We start from the raw sequence: 13,311 nt of genomic DNA, 5'->3' as shown, positions 1-13,311 counted from the left end.
CTTGAGTGGTCTGCATTCTGCTCCCAAAAACCCTACTTCTGCGGCCGGCATAAATTATGCAAATTAGCACAATTCCCCTATTGCTTTTTTAAAAAAAAAACATATTTTGCACATTTTGTTGTGTCATGGGACTGGTGAGAAGCAATGCAAAGCACCTCCGCCCACTGAAAATCTTATTCAGCCAGTTGGTTCCTGAGATTTCACCCTACGCACTTCCTAACATCTTTATATTCATAAGGACTAGAAACTTTTATTTAAATGGTAGCAGAGATTCTGGAGAATTTTGCTGTCCTGTAGAATTACACTGTACTGCCCTGACTATAAGTCAAAGTCTCAAGCTTCTGTAACAAACAATAGTATCTGAAAGAGTACGAGTCCACTTACCAGTTGCTTAATCTGTGTTAGCAGCTTCCCCACCTTTTCTTCAGAAGTATTCAGATGGTTTTTGACTTCTTCTAGTTCCTCTTTTAAGCTTGTCACTTTAGTAACAGACTGCTGGACACTGAAAGAGCCCAGAACAACATTCATAAGCCACACAGATTGCTGTGCATGTTGTTTTGACAAGGACAAAACTAGGAGAAGCAACAAGATCATAGGAACACAGCTGGAGATCTTGGAGCTGGCAGGTGGGTATCTAAGCGGATGCTTTTTCATTGATGCTTTAACAGTAGGGTTGCCAGGAGCCCCATGGCCACTGGCGGGGGATGGGAGATCCAGACTGGGAAACTCCTGGAGATTTGAGGATGGAGCCTGGGGAGGACAGGGACCTCAGTAGGGTACAAAGCTATAGCGTCCACCTTCCAAAGCATCAATTTTCTCCAGTTTGAGTGGTAAAAGGCCCCTTGCGAAGCAGCACTTCCGGGTGTAAACTGGAAGTGACGTGGCGCGGCAGGCAGGCAACCATGCACGTGTTGCCTGCTGGCCCTCAGCTGGTCAGCGGGGGGCTAGGTGGATTGGCGGGGGTTTGCCCGCCACCACCTGGCACTTGGTAACCCTATTGCCCTGTTTTGACTCCTGCTTAGCGCTACATTTTGGCATCAACACATAAAAGAGGCCACTGCCTTTTAAAAGGGGTCCTCTTCACTTTAAGAGCCCTGTGGCGCAGAGTGGCAAGCTGCAGTACTGCAGTCCAAGCTCTGCTCACGACCTGAGTTTGATCCCGACGGAAGTCGGTTTCAGGTAGCCGGCTCAAGGTTGACTCAGTCTTCCATCCTTCCAAGGTTGGTGAAATGAGTACCCAGTTTGCTGGGGGTAAAGGGAAGATGACTGGGGAAGGCACTGGCAAACCACCCCACAAACAAAGTCTGCCTAGGAAACGTCGGGATGTGACGTCACCCCATGGGTCAGGAATGACCCGGTGCTTGCACAGGGGACCTTTACCTTTCACCTCATCACTTACACTTTGAAGGAACAGAGCAACAGGGGAGGATCTCCTGAAAGAGCTGGGGTGAAATTTCAGGTGGGTGTCCCCTTCCTTATTTGTTCTGAGGATCTTAAAGTTTGAGAGAAGAAGGGTAGAGCATCTGCTTGGCTTGCGGAAGGTCCCAGGTTCAATCCCTGGCATCTCCGGTTAAAAAGACCAGGCAGTAGGTGATGGGAAAGACCTCCACCTGAGACCCTGGACAGCCAGCAGCCAGCCTTCACAGAGATAATACTAGCCTTGATGGATTCAGTATCAGGCAGCTTTCACATGGGGATTTTAGCTCTGAATGAGAGCAGCGAGCTACGCAACATGCCACAGTTAAGCTGGGGTCGGCTCCTGAGCCCCGTCAGCGTGTGACTTAGGCCAAGCAAACCCAAAAGCGTCCCCAGCACCTTTTTATCTGACTGCGCAGCTCTTCGCTCTCTTCCACGAGCCGGTTGTTGGCCTCCTCCATGGCGTCCACCGCCAGCTTCAACTGGCTGTTCTCCTCCTGAAGTTTCTGATTGTTGAACTGAAGATCTGCTACACAGGTGATCAAGTCGGACGTCTCCCTGTTGGGAATAGAAAAGAGGCACTGTGTTCTCCACCTGCTGAGGTATTACAAGCTGACCGCAGACATGAAAACACATGCAGGTGTTAAAACAGAAGTAGGGCCATTTCAGGGATTGTGCACCCAGCACAGTTGCGTTCGTTTTCACAGTGTGGGATAGTTTTTCCCCCTTCGGGTTTTTGCTCAGTTACAGTTTCTGGATCCACCTTGGGTAAGGTTACGAACCTCCAGGTAATAGCTGGTGATCTCCTGCTATTACAACAGATCTCCAGCCGATAGAGATCAGTTCACCTGGAGAAAATGGCCACTTTGGCAATTGGACTCTACCCTTCCCAAACCCTGACTTCCTCAGGCTCCACCCCCACAAACCTCCTGCCAGTGGTGAAGAGGGGCCTGGGAACCCTAACCTTGGGTCTTATCACATAGATATGTTGCGTGTTGGGAGTCCTCTGTTGAAACTTAATGATCAGGAGCAATTTGGGAGCTCAGTTTGGATTGGGGCCATGACATTGCAGAGACAGGAGACTTACAGCGTCCCTCTGTACAGCCCTTAGAGAAACTTCTGTGTAGCCTATTGATATGTGTGTAGATATGGTTGCCAACCTCCAGGTGGTGGCTGGAGATCTCCTGCTATTACAATTGATCTCCAGGCGACAGAGATCAGTTCACATGGAGAAAATGGCCACCTTGGAAGGTGGACTCTATGGTATTACATCTGACTGAAGTCCCTCCCCTCCCCAAATCCCATCCTCCCCAGGCTCCACCCCCAAAATGTCCAGGTATTTCTCAACTTGGAGCTGGCAACCTTATGTGTAGACCATAAGTACATACAAGCTTCCCCTTGTCTACTTCTAGAAGTTTAATCACAAGTAAAACAAGATGTGTTGCCCTGGAACCGTTCTGAAGCCAAGAAATCAGCTTTTTGTAACTATATATACATAATTATTAAAAGAAACTCACAAGTCTCCTTTCGACACATCTCCTCCCAGAGCCTCCAGGCTTCCAGAAGTTACATTCATCCGAACAGGTGTCCTCTTAGCTACAAAGGAAAAGTTTCAGCTAATCACTGAAGGGTTCAACAGTTGTAGGAAGTACTTACGGGTGCTCCTTGCTTCAGTCATCACTTTTACAATGACTAAACCCACATAGCTTCACAGCCAGACTGGAATTGTAGTGCTTCAGAGAGCTTCTGAGCTGACCATGGTTGCATGGTTACCTCATGAGATGACTCTGGTCGGGTGTTTAGCTCATGATTGGCAAGCCAGAAGGGTCAATCAGCCTCTTTTCAGAGGGGTTATTTATACCTAGGGTGGCCAGGTCCCTCTTCACCACCGGCAGGAGATTTTTGGGGCGGAGCCTGAAGAGGGCGGGGTTTGGGGAGGGGAGGGACTTCAATGCCATAGAGTCCAATTGCCAAAGCGGCCATTTTCTCTAGGGGAACTGATCTCTATCGGCTGGAGATCAGCTGTAATAGCAGGAGATCTCCAGTTACTACCTGGAGGTTAGGAAATCAGTACTGATTTCCTAATCTCCTGTTAGTAGTACAGTGGTGTCTTTTTCTCCTACTACCTGGAGGTTGGCAACCCTATTTATACCTGATACCTCTGCAGGGACACCAGCTTCTTTGACCGGTGGGACAGACAAGAGTAGGGTTGCCAGCTCTGTGTTGGGAAATACCAGGAGATTTTGAAGGTGGAGCCAGAGGAGGGTGGGGTTTGGGGAGGGGAGGGATTTCAGTGGGGTATAATATCATAGAGTCCACCTTCCAAAGTGGCCATTTTCTCAAGGGAAACTGATCTCTGTTGCCTGGAGCTCAGTTGTAATCCCAGGTTGCAATCCCACCTGGTGGTTGGCAACCCTACTCAGAACAGTGCAGACATCGTAAGCTCTTGTGGGGGAAGAAGGAGAAGAGTTGGTTTTTATATGCTGACTTTCTCTACCACTGAAGGAAGAATCAAACTGGCTTACAATCACCTTCCCTTCCCCTCCCCCCTACAGACACCCTGAGAGAGCTGTGACTAGCCCAAGGTCACCCATCTGGCTTCACGTGGAGGAGTGGGGAAACCAATCCAGTTCACCAGATTAGCCTCCGCCGCTCATGCGGAGGAGTGGGGAATCAAACCCGGTTCTCCAGATCAGAGTCCGCCACTCCAAACCACCGCTCTTAACCACTACACCACGCTGGCTCTCATCCTTCTTGTCTTGCATTCAATATAACCTTAGCATAGTAGGTAAGAGCCACATTATGAGAGACTGACTTTCATGCACAGGGCATTTGGTGGTACCTGGTAGAACAGTTTCATGAAGCTTAATCAGGGGTTCCTCCAAGTCTGCGGTTTCCTCTTTAGTAGCTTCCTCTGTCCTGGAAAAAGAAAGGAAGCTGCATCTATTCACAGGTTTTGACAGCTTAAGGAGAAATTGGATTTTTATAGATTTTATTATTACTCAGCCTACCTAGATCCAGATAGCCCAAGCTAGACCAATCTTGTCAGATCTCGGAAGCAGGGTCGGCCCTGGTTGGTTCTTGGATGGGAGACCATCCAAGGTAGTTCAGGGTTGCTATGCAGAGGAAGGCCATGGCAAATCACCCTTGTTCGTCTCTTGAAAACCCTACAGGGTCACCATAAGTCGGCTGCCACTTGGCGCCAATTTCCACTACCACCATTTTTTTTTTTTTTTTGCCATCAAGAGCTGACTTATGATAACCCAGTAGGGATTTCCAGGCAAGAGACGTTCAGAGGTGGTTTGCCATTGCCTGCCTCTGCAACACGACCCTGGTATTCCTTGGAGCTCTCCCGTCCGAGCACTTGCTCAGGTCAAGGCTGAGGGTGTGTGACTGGCCCAAGGTCACCCAGCAAGCTTCCGTGGTGCGAATGGGGATTTGAACCTGGGTTCCCCAGGTTTTAGTCTGACACCTTAACTACTACGCCACGATGGCTCTCACCACCACCACAGCCAAGCCCAAATCACACAGTATTCTAACAAACATTTTTTTCACACCTACGCCTCCCTTCACAACGATGTTCTGGAACTCCTTGCTGAAGTATTTATGCACATTATCTTAAGTGACGTCATCACGCCATTTAACCTAATTTGTGACAACATCTGCTTGCATCATCATTCCATTCACGATGGGCTTTTACATATGGCTGTTTCACTCACTGGCACCCCTCCAACGTTAATTTCCTGCATTGGGCAGGTGGTTGGACTAGATGACCTTGGTGGTCCTTCCAACTCTATGATTCTATGATTCTATGACTTTGGGTCTTTGTTTTGATTATGCCTGATGTTGCCAGCCATCAGAGGTTGCCTCTCCCCCTGCGTTTCCCTGCATTTTGCCTTCATTTTTCTTTGTAATAATATTTTATTATTTTTTAAAACAAATTCAACATAAATGCAAATACAACACACATACAACTTACACTTCTCTTACGATACTTCTTACTTAGAACAAGACCCCCCCTCAAGTACTGGATATGAATGCAGCTATTCCATACTATATTATCTAATGTACCTCTTTAATTCTACCCATACAAATGTTTTTTTTAATTAGTCACTAATTTAAACCTTTATTCTAAAGTCTTCATCCAGACTATATATTACTAAGCTTGCCTAGTATAATTATGCATTCATATACTAATACTCAATTCTAAACCTATCAATCAATGTTTCTTAACTATTAATCACAATGCCTCATATTTCTTATTACCTAATCAGATACCTTATATCTATTACATTATAAATCAATATCTACTCAACTTTCTTTTTCAAATTTGGGATAAAACACGTCCCTGAAAACGCGGGCAAAATGGGGGGAAATGCAGGGGGAGAGAGAAGCGACCTCTGTCGGCTGGAAATGGCATGCATAAGCCAAACAAAAACCCGAAGTCGACGGAGGGGTGACCGCGAGGGAAACAGCCATGCATCAAAGGCCTATGTGACGTCTCCCTCCATGACCCACATTAGAGGAAGATGAAACAAAAAAAGAAAAGAAAAGAATGCTTGTAAAGTCCAGGATTTTTTAAAAAAACAAAAACCTGTCTCCTGTTGCTCATTTAAGCCTGAAAGCTGGAAGTGGAGGATATTTGGCATTCCTTGCCCCTCAGCCCTCTTTGCAAACGGTGCGGAAAACCACACACACCAGTTGCCCTGAGGGAAGAGTTCGACTGCCATTTCTCATGGCCAGAAATGCTGGCCGGACTCATGTTGCAACAAGAAGTAACCACGTGAGACGTCAGCAAGCCCTGTAAGACATACTTGCCCCACTATTTTAAAAAAGTGGGTCAGGGTTCCAGGCAAGAATGATCTTAGGGATACTTGAACTGCCACTGATGAAACCTACCAACAAAACATTATGACACACCATACAGAGACGTTCTACAGAAACACATTTCCAGTCCCTTTTCTCTCTCTCTCTCTCTCTCTCTTCATTCTTTGGCCTCACACCACAACACTGATCTGCGGCAAAATGTCTGTGTTGCTGGTCAATGTATTTGAAAAGCATCCTGGGAGAGTGTGCAAATAACTTAGAAGACATTGTCAAGGGTGAACTAAACTACAGACAGAAGAAGGTGTTCTCCTATGAACAGGAGGTACATTGCAGAACTATGCACACTGGTCGCTTTTCGTCTAAGGTGATGGAAGAAGCGGTCAGGTACCAGTTTCGTTTGCAGTCATCGATCCATTCTTTCATGATGGCGTGATAGGTTTCCAAGTCCATGGAGATGTCCCTGCGTTCGGGATCAAGCATGTTACAGAGATCCTCCAGACTGCTGTCTTCTGAACATCGGCTGGTTGTATGTCTCAGGAAGTCAACTATGGTGGAAACTGCCACTTTGCCTAAGGCCCACAATCACAGAGAAAGCATCCAAGTGTCATTACGCGTTTAAGAGAAGGGAAATGTTTTAAGGTCAACATGCATTCACTGCTGTTAGCTGATGTTCCCCAGATAAGAACATAAGAACAGCCATGCTGGATCAGACCAAGACCCATCAAGCCAAGCAGTCTGTTCACACAGTGGCCAACCAGGGGCCTCTAGGAAGCCCACAAACAAGACAACTGCAGCAGCATTGTCCTGCCTGTGTTCCACAGCATCTAAGATAATAGGCATGCTCCTCTGATCCTGCAGAGAATAGGTATGCATCATGACTAGTATCCAATTTGACTAGTAGCCATGAATACTCTTCTCTTCCATGAACATGTCCACTCCCCTCCTAAAGCCTCCCAAGTTGGCAGCCATCACTACATCCTGGGGCAGGGAGTTCCACAATTTAACTATGCGTTGCGTGAAGAAATACTTCCTTTTATCTGTTTTGAATCTCTCACCCTCCAGCTTCAGCAGATGACCCCCCATTCTAGTATTATGAGAGAGAGAGAAAAGCTTCTCCCTGTCCACTCTCTCCATACCATGCATAATTTTATAGACCTCTATCATGTCTCCCCTTAGCCGCCTTCTTTCTGGCCTTAAAAACAGCCCTAAGTGTCTTAACCGCTCCTCATAGGACAGTTGCTCTACTCCCCTAATCATTTTGGTTGCTCTTTTCTGCACCTTTTCAAGCGCTGTAATATCCTTTTTTAGGTGTGGTGACCAGAACTGTACACAGTATTCCAAGTGTGGAATACTGGTTTTCCTCATGGAGATGTGTGTCGTTTATGCATTGGTACTTTCACTCACATTCACCCCCAGCCTGTCTCGGTTGTTCCTCGGAGTTATGCATGAGTTTTCCGTCCATTAGTGCGATATGCACTTGAAGCATTAATGCTGCAGGCTGTTTAATACTAATGAAAGCATCCACAGGAGTTAGAAGAGGAGGCTGCAAGCCAGCCAGACAGACAGACAGACAGATAGATTATTTACGCCCCTTAGCCAGATAAAACCAGAAACATGGACTAAAATATTCTTACAAACCAAGAATTACAGTCCGAGTCTTATAACACTTAAAAAAAGAAATAACAACCGAGACACTTCTGCCATGCCAGCCAGGCAATTTTTACCTCTTCTGTCCACATCGCAAGCGGAGAAGATGGTCGTCAGCAAGTCTTCTTCGCAGATCAGGCTTACATCAGCGTTCTCATTGTCTTTTGTCCCAACGGACAGCCTGCACCCTACAAAGAGAAAGAGTGTTGACATTTCACCTGCTTTTTGAAGGCCTGCCAACCAGGAACGTGGCTATAGGTTTGCATTTCATCAAGATGCCAAACTCCCGTGGCATTCTAGAGCAGTGGTTCTCAACCTTTTTCCCACCGTGGACCCCTTCCGACCTTGTTTCCTTCCTGTGGCCCCCCCTGTCCTACCGGTAGAAATAAGCATAAACAGCCACACAAAATGCACACAGCAATTTTCCCCTGTGCCCCCCTTGGAATATCCTGCCCCCCACCCCGAACCACTGTTCTAGAGTCCCATTTTTACATATAACTGTTAGGCCATTTTTGCATGGTAATTAGCAGCGCGTTCCAGGCTGGAGTGCCCCGCATATTTTTTTGAATTTTGCGCACTGAACCGTCATTCTGGAAGTGACTGCGAAGCCGGCGCATACCTGCTTTGCATTACTAAAGAGCCCCTTTAACGCAACCTTTGCTGTTTGCTGGCAAAGAATCCCCCTCAAGGAACAATGCAAAACAACAGAGGCTCGTTAGCTATGCATATGCTAATGGCTATGCAAACAGGAACAAAGGAGCAGGCGAGTGGGGGGCGTGGAACGTCTCCTTTTGCACCGGGACCGCGAAAAGGCATTTTTAAAGTCGCATTTTTAAAAAGAGCTTTGCGCGATCATCAAAATTGACCATGCAAAAATGGCCTTATTGTTTTGCTTCTGATGCGCAACCCAGGGCCTTTTTTGCATTATTGTTTTCCTCGCTTGTGTGTTCCTGTTGCTTTGGGGATTTTTTCTTTTCTGCCCACCTTTTGCTCTAGTAGTCGATTTGATATCACGTCTCTTTACATCCAGCATAAACACCAGCAGTTTAAATCTGCAGGGAGATATGCTGCACATAGAGCAATGTAGTATCGGATCGACCACAAGAGGGAGCAATGCATGCACGAAGCAGAAAAAATCCCCAAAGCAACAGGAACACACAAGTGGAAAAGCCACTAGAGGAATAGTTTAGAAGAATCATATTTTCCCCCTCTTGCATCTTTTGCCTTCCTCTTGAAAGTTAGACCAAGATGCAAGCCAAGCTCTCAAAAGCTTATACCCCCCCCCCCATTCTTGTTGGTCTCTAAGGTGCTACTGCACTCAAATCTAGCTCTTCAACGGCAGGCCAATATGGCCACCCTCAGGAACTTCTTGAAATGTAAGTTGTACGCATTGTTCTGGAGGGCTTTTCTGCCCCGAGGTGCAAAGCGTTAAGCTGCAGTACTGCAGTCAAAAGCTCTGCTCACGACCTGAGTTCGATTCCGACGGAAGTCGGTTTCAGGTAGCCGGCTCAAGGATGACTCAGCCTTCCATCCTTCCGAGGTCGGTGAAATGAGTACCCAGCTTGCTGGGGGTAAAGGGAAGATGACTGGGGAAGGCACTGGCAAACCACCCCATAAACGAAGTCTGCCTTGGAAACGTTGGGATGTGACGTCACCCCATGGGTCAGGAATGACCCGGTGCTTGCACAGGGGACCTTTACCTTACCTAGTAGGGCTACTCTTATAAAGGGAAAGGAACTGTGGACTATACAGGATGTATTATTATCTGAATCAGAATCAGATAACCTTTATTGGCATAATGTTGATGGTCACAAGGGCAGAGATAAACAGATAATACATAACTAGATTAAAATTGAGTTTCAATCTTAACCTTAACAACTTCTGCCAAAAACTCCGCCACCTTCACCGTAACATCAGTTGTAATGTCGTTCAGCAAGAATTGGCAAGTGGATGTTCTGTAAGGGGCCATCCATTTGCTGATTAAGGGTAATATAAATGTTTTACGGGGTTCTTCAGGTAAACAGCAATCTAAGATAATGTGATGTAGGGCGTCTGGCTGGCCCGTTCCGCATGCACATACCCTCTTGTTAAAAGGAGTCTTAGTAAATATCCCTTATAAAACCTTAGATGGAAAGGAATTTTAACTGTTTGCTGCTCATATTACCCGTTGTCTCTACATTGTGCCAGCTTCAGATTGAAAAATACCTGGAGATTTTGGGGGTTGAGCCTAAGCTGGAGATCCCCTGCTGTTACAAATCATCTCCAACCTATAGATATCAGTTCCCCTGGAGAAAATGGCCACTTTGGCAATTGGACTCTATGGCATTGAAGTGCCTCAGCCTCTCCACACCCCACCCTCCCCAGGCTCCACCCCAAAAAACCTTCCGCCAGTGGCAGAGGGGCCTGGCAAACTTACTGTTGAATCAACCCATTGTATATTTTATATTCTCATTGGTTATGCATGTTATGTGCAGAATCTTCTAAACCTTTTTGAGCATATGTGCCAGCGTGGTGTGGTGGTTAAGAACAGTGGTTTGGAGCGGTGGACTCTGATCTGGAGAGCAGGGTTTGATTCCCCACTCCTCCACATGAGCGGCGGAGGCTAATCTGGTGAACTGGAGTTGTTTCCCCACTCCTCCACATGCAGCCAGCTAGGTGACCTTGGGCTAGTCACAGCTCTCTCAGCCTCGCCTACCTCACAGGGTGTCTGTTGTGGGGAGGGGAAGGGAAGGTGATTGTAAGCTGGTTTGATCCTTCCTTAAGAGGCAGAGAAAGTCGGCATATAAAAACCAACTCTTCCTCCTCCTTCTTTGATGCAGCATGGTGGACACAGCCACAAAATGGCTGCTGCAGGAGGCGGAGCTAGGAAAAAAATGGCTGCCACGGCTTACCTTCAGTGAAGATCCTTGCGCACTAGTGGCCGCCGCCACCAAAGTAATGCTTTTAAAGATCCTGCACAGCCAATCAAATCTCTCATGGCCAATCAGACGCCTTCCAAAACCACCTGGGGACTCCCTCCCCGCTCTACCCATTACAACACACTGCCTCTCAAAAGCTAACTTCCCCATCCCTTACCCAAAGAGAGTCTTTTTGCCACAGGGGACTGGAACTTTGGCTGCACAGACTTCAATTCATGAGCAAACAAGTTGGGACTCGATGTGATATAGTTACGTTCAGGAGAAGCTCCACTTTCCTGCTCTGCCCCGGGGTTCCCAGATAAGCGTCCCAGTGCAGTTTCTCTGCTTCTGACGGGAGGTGACAAATAACTCCCCGATTCCACCGCCGGGAGCCCAAACCGGCTGGTTCGGTCTTTCATTCGACTGACGGAAAAGGTCTTGTTCCCAAACCGGATGTCCGAGATGCGCCTGTGGCTCGGGGCCGTTTGCAGGCACGGGGAGAAGACCTCGTCGCTATAAGCGCTTAGGAAAGAGGCCCCGTTACTAGTCCCACTGCCTTCGCTGCTTCTCAAGGTCCTCTTCTTCAAGATCTCCTCCAAGTTTTCCTTCACGCTGCCTTGCGGGCTGTCAAAGTTCTTGGATCGGAGCTTCGTGATCTGCATTGCAGGATTGGTGGTTTTGTCCAGCATGTTGATGGTGTGGATCTTCCGACAAAGGCTGTCCACCGGATTGTGGTGGCGTTTGCCAATACTGCTTCCCACGGACATGGACATTTCCCACACCGCTCCTTTTTCCCCCTGAAGTTGTCTAAATAAAAGAGAAGACAGTGCAAATTAAGGAACAATTTTAAACTCTCCTTTCAACTTCATTCGTATGATGTAGGGACAGGATTGCCAGCTTCCAGGTGGTAAGCCAAAATAGACACCTCTGTGTATAAATGTAGTTACTCCAAATCTAACACAGATCAACCATACAAAGTATAGCTAAACAACAGACTGTATTATACTATTACATTGACACACACATACAAAAAGTCCTATTTCTTAAGCATAAAGACACAAAGTCACAATATTCCAAGGTTTCCAAAACTCACTATCCTAAAGACAGACAAAAACCCGAACAGGTACCAATTCAAGGTTTTCTTCTTCTTTCAGGTGTGGATTCCAGGTAAGTATTACTCAGTCCTAAAGCAGGGGATCAAAAGTGAAAAGGAAGATGACTGTTTCAGTTCTTCATCAGTTCCACTTCACCAACCTTATATATCCTGTCTCTTATTTCATATTAAAGAATCCATATCCAAGAATCCTTCATAAGGTTCCTTCCCAGGATACCAACAATTTTATTTCTTAACAGTCTTCCAACAGGTTCCTTCTCAGGATACCGTTATGGTATAAGGGTATTTTGATATCTGGCCCAGGATGCTAAAATGGCATCAAAACCTTGAATTGGTACCTGTTGGATTTTTTGTCTGTCTTTAGGATAGTGAGTTTTGGAAACCTTAGAATATTGTGACTTTGTGTCTTTATGTTTAAGAAATAGGACTTTTTGTACGTGCTTGTCAATGTTATTGTATAATACAGTCTGTTGATTAGCTATACTTTGTATGGTTGATCTGTGTTAGATTTGGAGTTACCTCCAGGTGGTGGCTGGAGTAGGGTTGCCAACCTCCAGGTGCTAAATGCAATCGTCCTGTAAATTATTTAGGTTGACCACCTCCAGGTGCTGGCTGGAGATCTCCCACTATTACAACTGATCTCCAGCCAATAAAGATCAGTTCACCTGGAGAAAATGGCCGATTTTGCAATTGGACTCCATGGCATTGAAGTCCCTCCCCTCCCCAATCCCCGGCCTCCTCAGGCTCTGCCCCAAAAACCTCCCGCCAGTGGCAAGGAGGGACGTGGCAACCCTAGGCTGGAGATTTCCTGGGATTATAATTGATCTCCGGGTGACAGAGATCAGAACACCTGGAGAAAAAGGCTGCTTTGGAAGGGGGACTCTATGTTATTATAGTCCATTGAAGTCCCTCCCCTCCCCCAAACCCTGCCCTCCTCAGGCTCCATCCCAAAATCTCCAGGTATTTCCCAACCTTGCCAGTCTCCAGGTGGTGTCTGGAGATCTCCTAGAATTACAAGTGGTCTCCAGGTTACAGAGATCAGTTTCCTTGGAGCAAATGGCTGCTTTGGGAGGTGGCCTCTATTTATTTTCAAATTTGTAGCCCACCCTCCCCAGCAAGTCAGTTCTATGGCACTATACCCCACTGACTTCCCTCCCTGAACTAGGGTTGCCAACCTCCAGGTACTAGCTGGAGATCTCCTGCTATTACAACTGATATCCAGCCGATAGAGTTCAGCTCACCTGAAGAAAATGGCCACTTTGGCAACTGGACTCTATGGCATTGAAGTCCCTCCCCTCCCCAAGCCCCGCCCTCCTCAGGCTCCACCCCCAAAACCTCCTACCGGAGGCGAAGAGGGACCTGGCAACCCTACCCTGAACCCCACCTTCACCTTCACCCTGAACCTCCACC

General features: G+C 47.0%; 2 protein-coding genes across 2 annotated transcripts in view; both read right to left on the bottom strand.

Moving 5' to 3' along the window:
* ETFRF1 (electron transfer flavoprotein regulatory factor 1) overlaps positions 1-1,899 on the bottom strand; it is a 95,239-nt gene extending 93,340 nt beyond the window's left edge. The window contains exon 1 of the mRNA XM_056845924.1: positions 1,887-1,899. The gene's annotated coding sequence lies outside the window, so the exon portion shown is untranslated. The remainder of the gene's footprint in view (positions 1-1,886) is intronic.
* IRAG2 (inositol 1,4,5-triphosphate receptor associated 2) overlaps positions 1-11,560 on the bottom strand; it is a 65,781-nt gene extending 54,221 nt beyond the window's left edge. The window contains exons 1-7 of the mRNA XM_056846613.1: positions 10,966-11,560; positions 7,968-8,078; positions 6,632-6,812; positions 4,259-4,335; positions 2,934-3,012; positions 1,816-1,974; positions 385-502 (exon numbers count right to left, since the gene is read on the bottom strand). Of these exons, the coding sequence (XP_056702591.1) occupies positions 385-502; positions 1,816-1,974; positions 2,934-3,012; positions 4,259-4,335; positions 6,632-6,812; positions 7,968-8,078; positions 10,966-11,560 (1,320 nt within the window). The remainder of the gene's footprint in view (positions 1-384; positions 503-1,815; positions 1,975-2,933; positions 3,013-4,258; positions 4,336-6,631; positions 6,813-7,967; positions 8,079-10,965) is intronic.
* Between the last annotated feature and the right edge of the window lie 1,751 nt (positions 11,561-13,311).

This window comes from Euleptes europaea, chromosome 3 (genome assembly GCF_029931775.1).
Source record: "Euleptes europaea isolate rEulEur1 chromosome 3, rEulEur1.hap1, whole genome shotgun sequence".
Lineage (NCBI taxonomy): Eukaryota > Metazoa > Chordata > Lepidosauria > Squamata > Sphaerodactylidae > Euleptes > Euleptes europaea.
The sequence above is the reverse complement of the archived record's forward strand: the minus strand, read 5'-3'. Positions and strand labels throughout refer to the sequence as shown.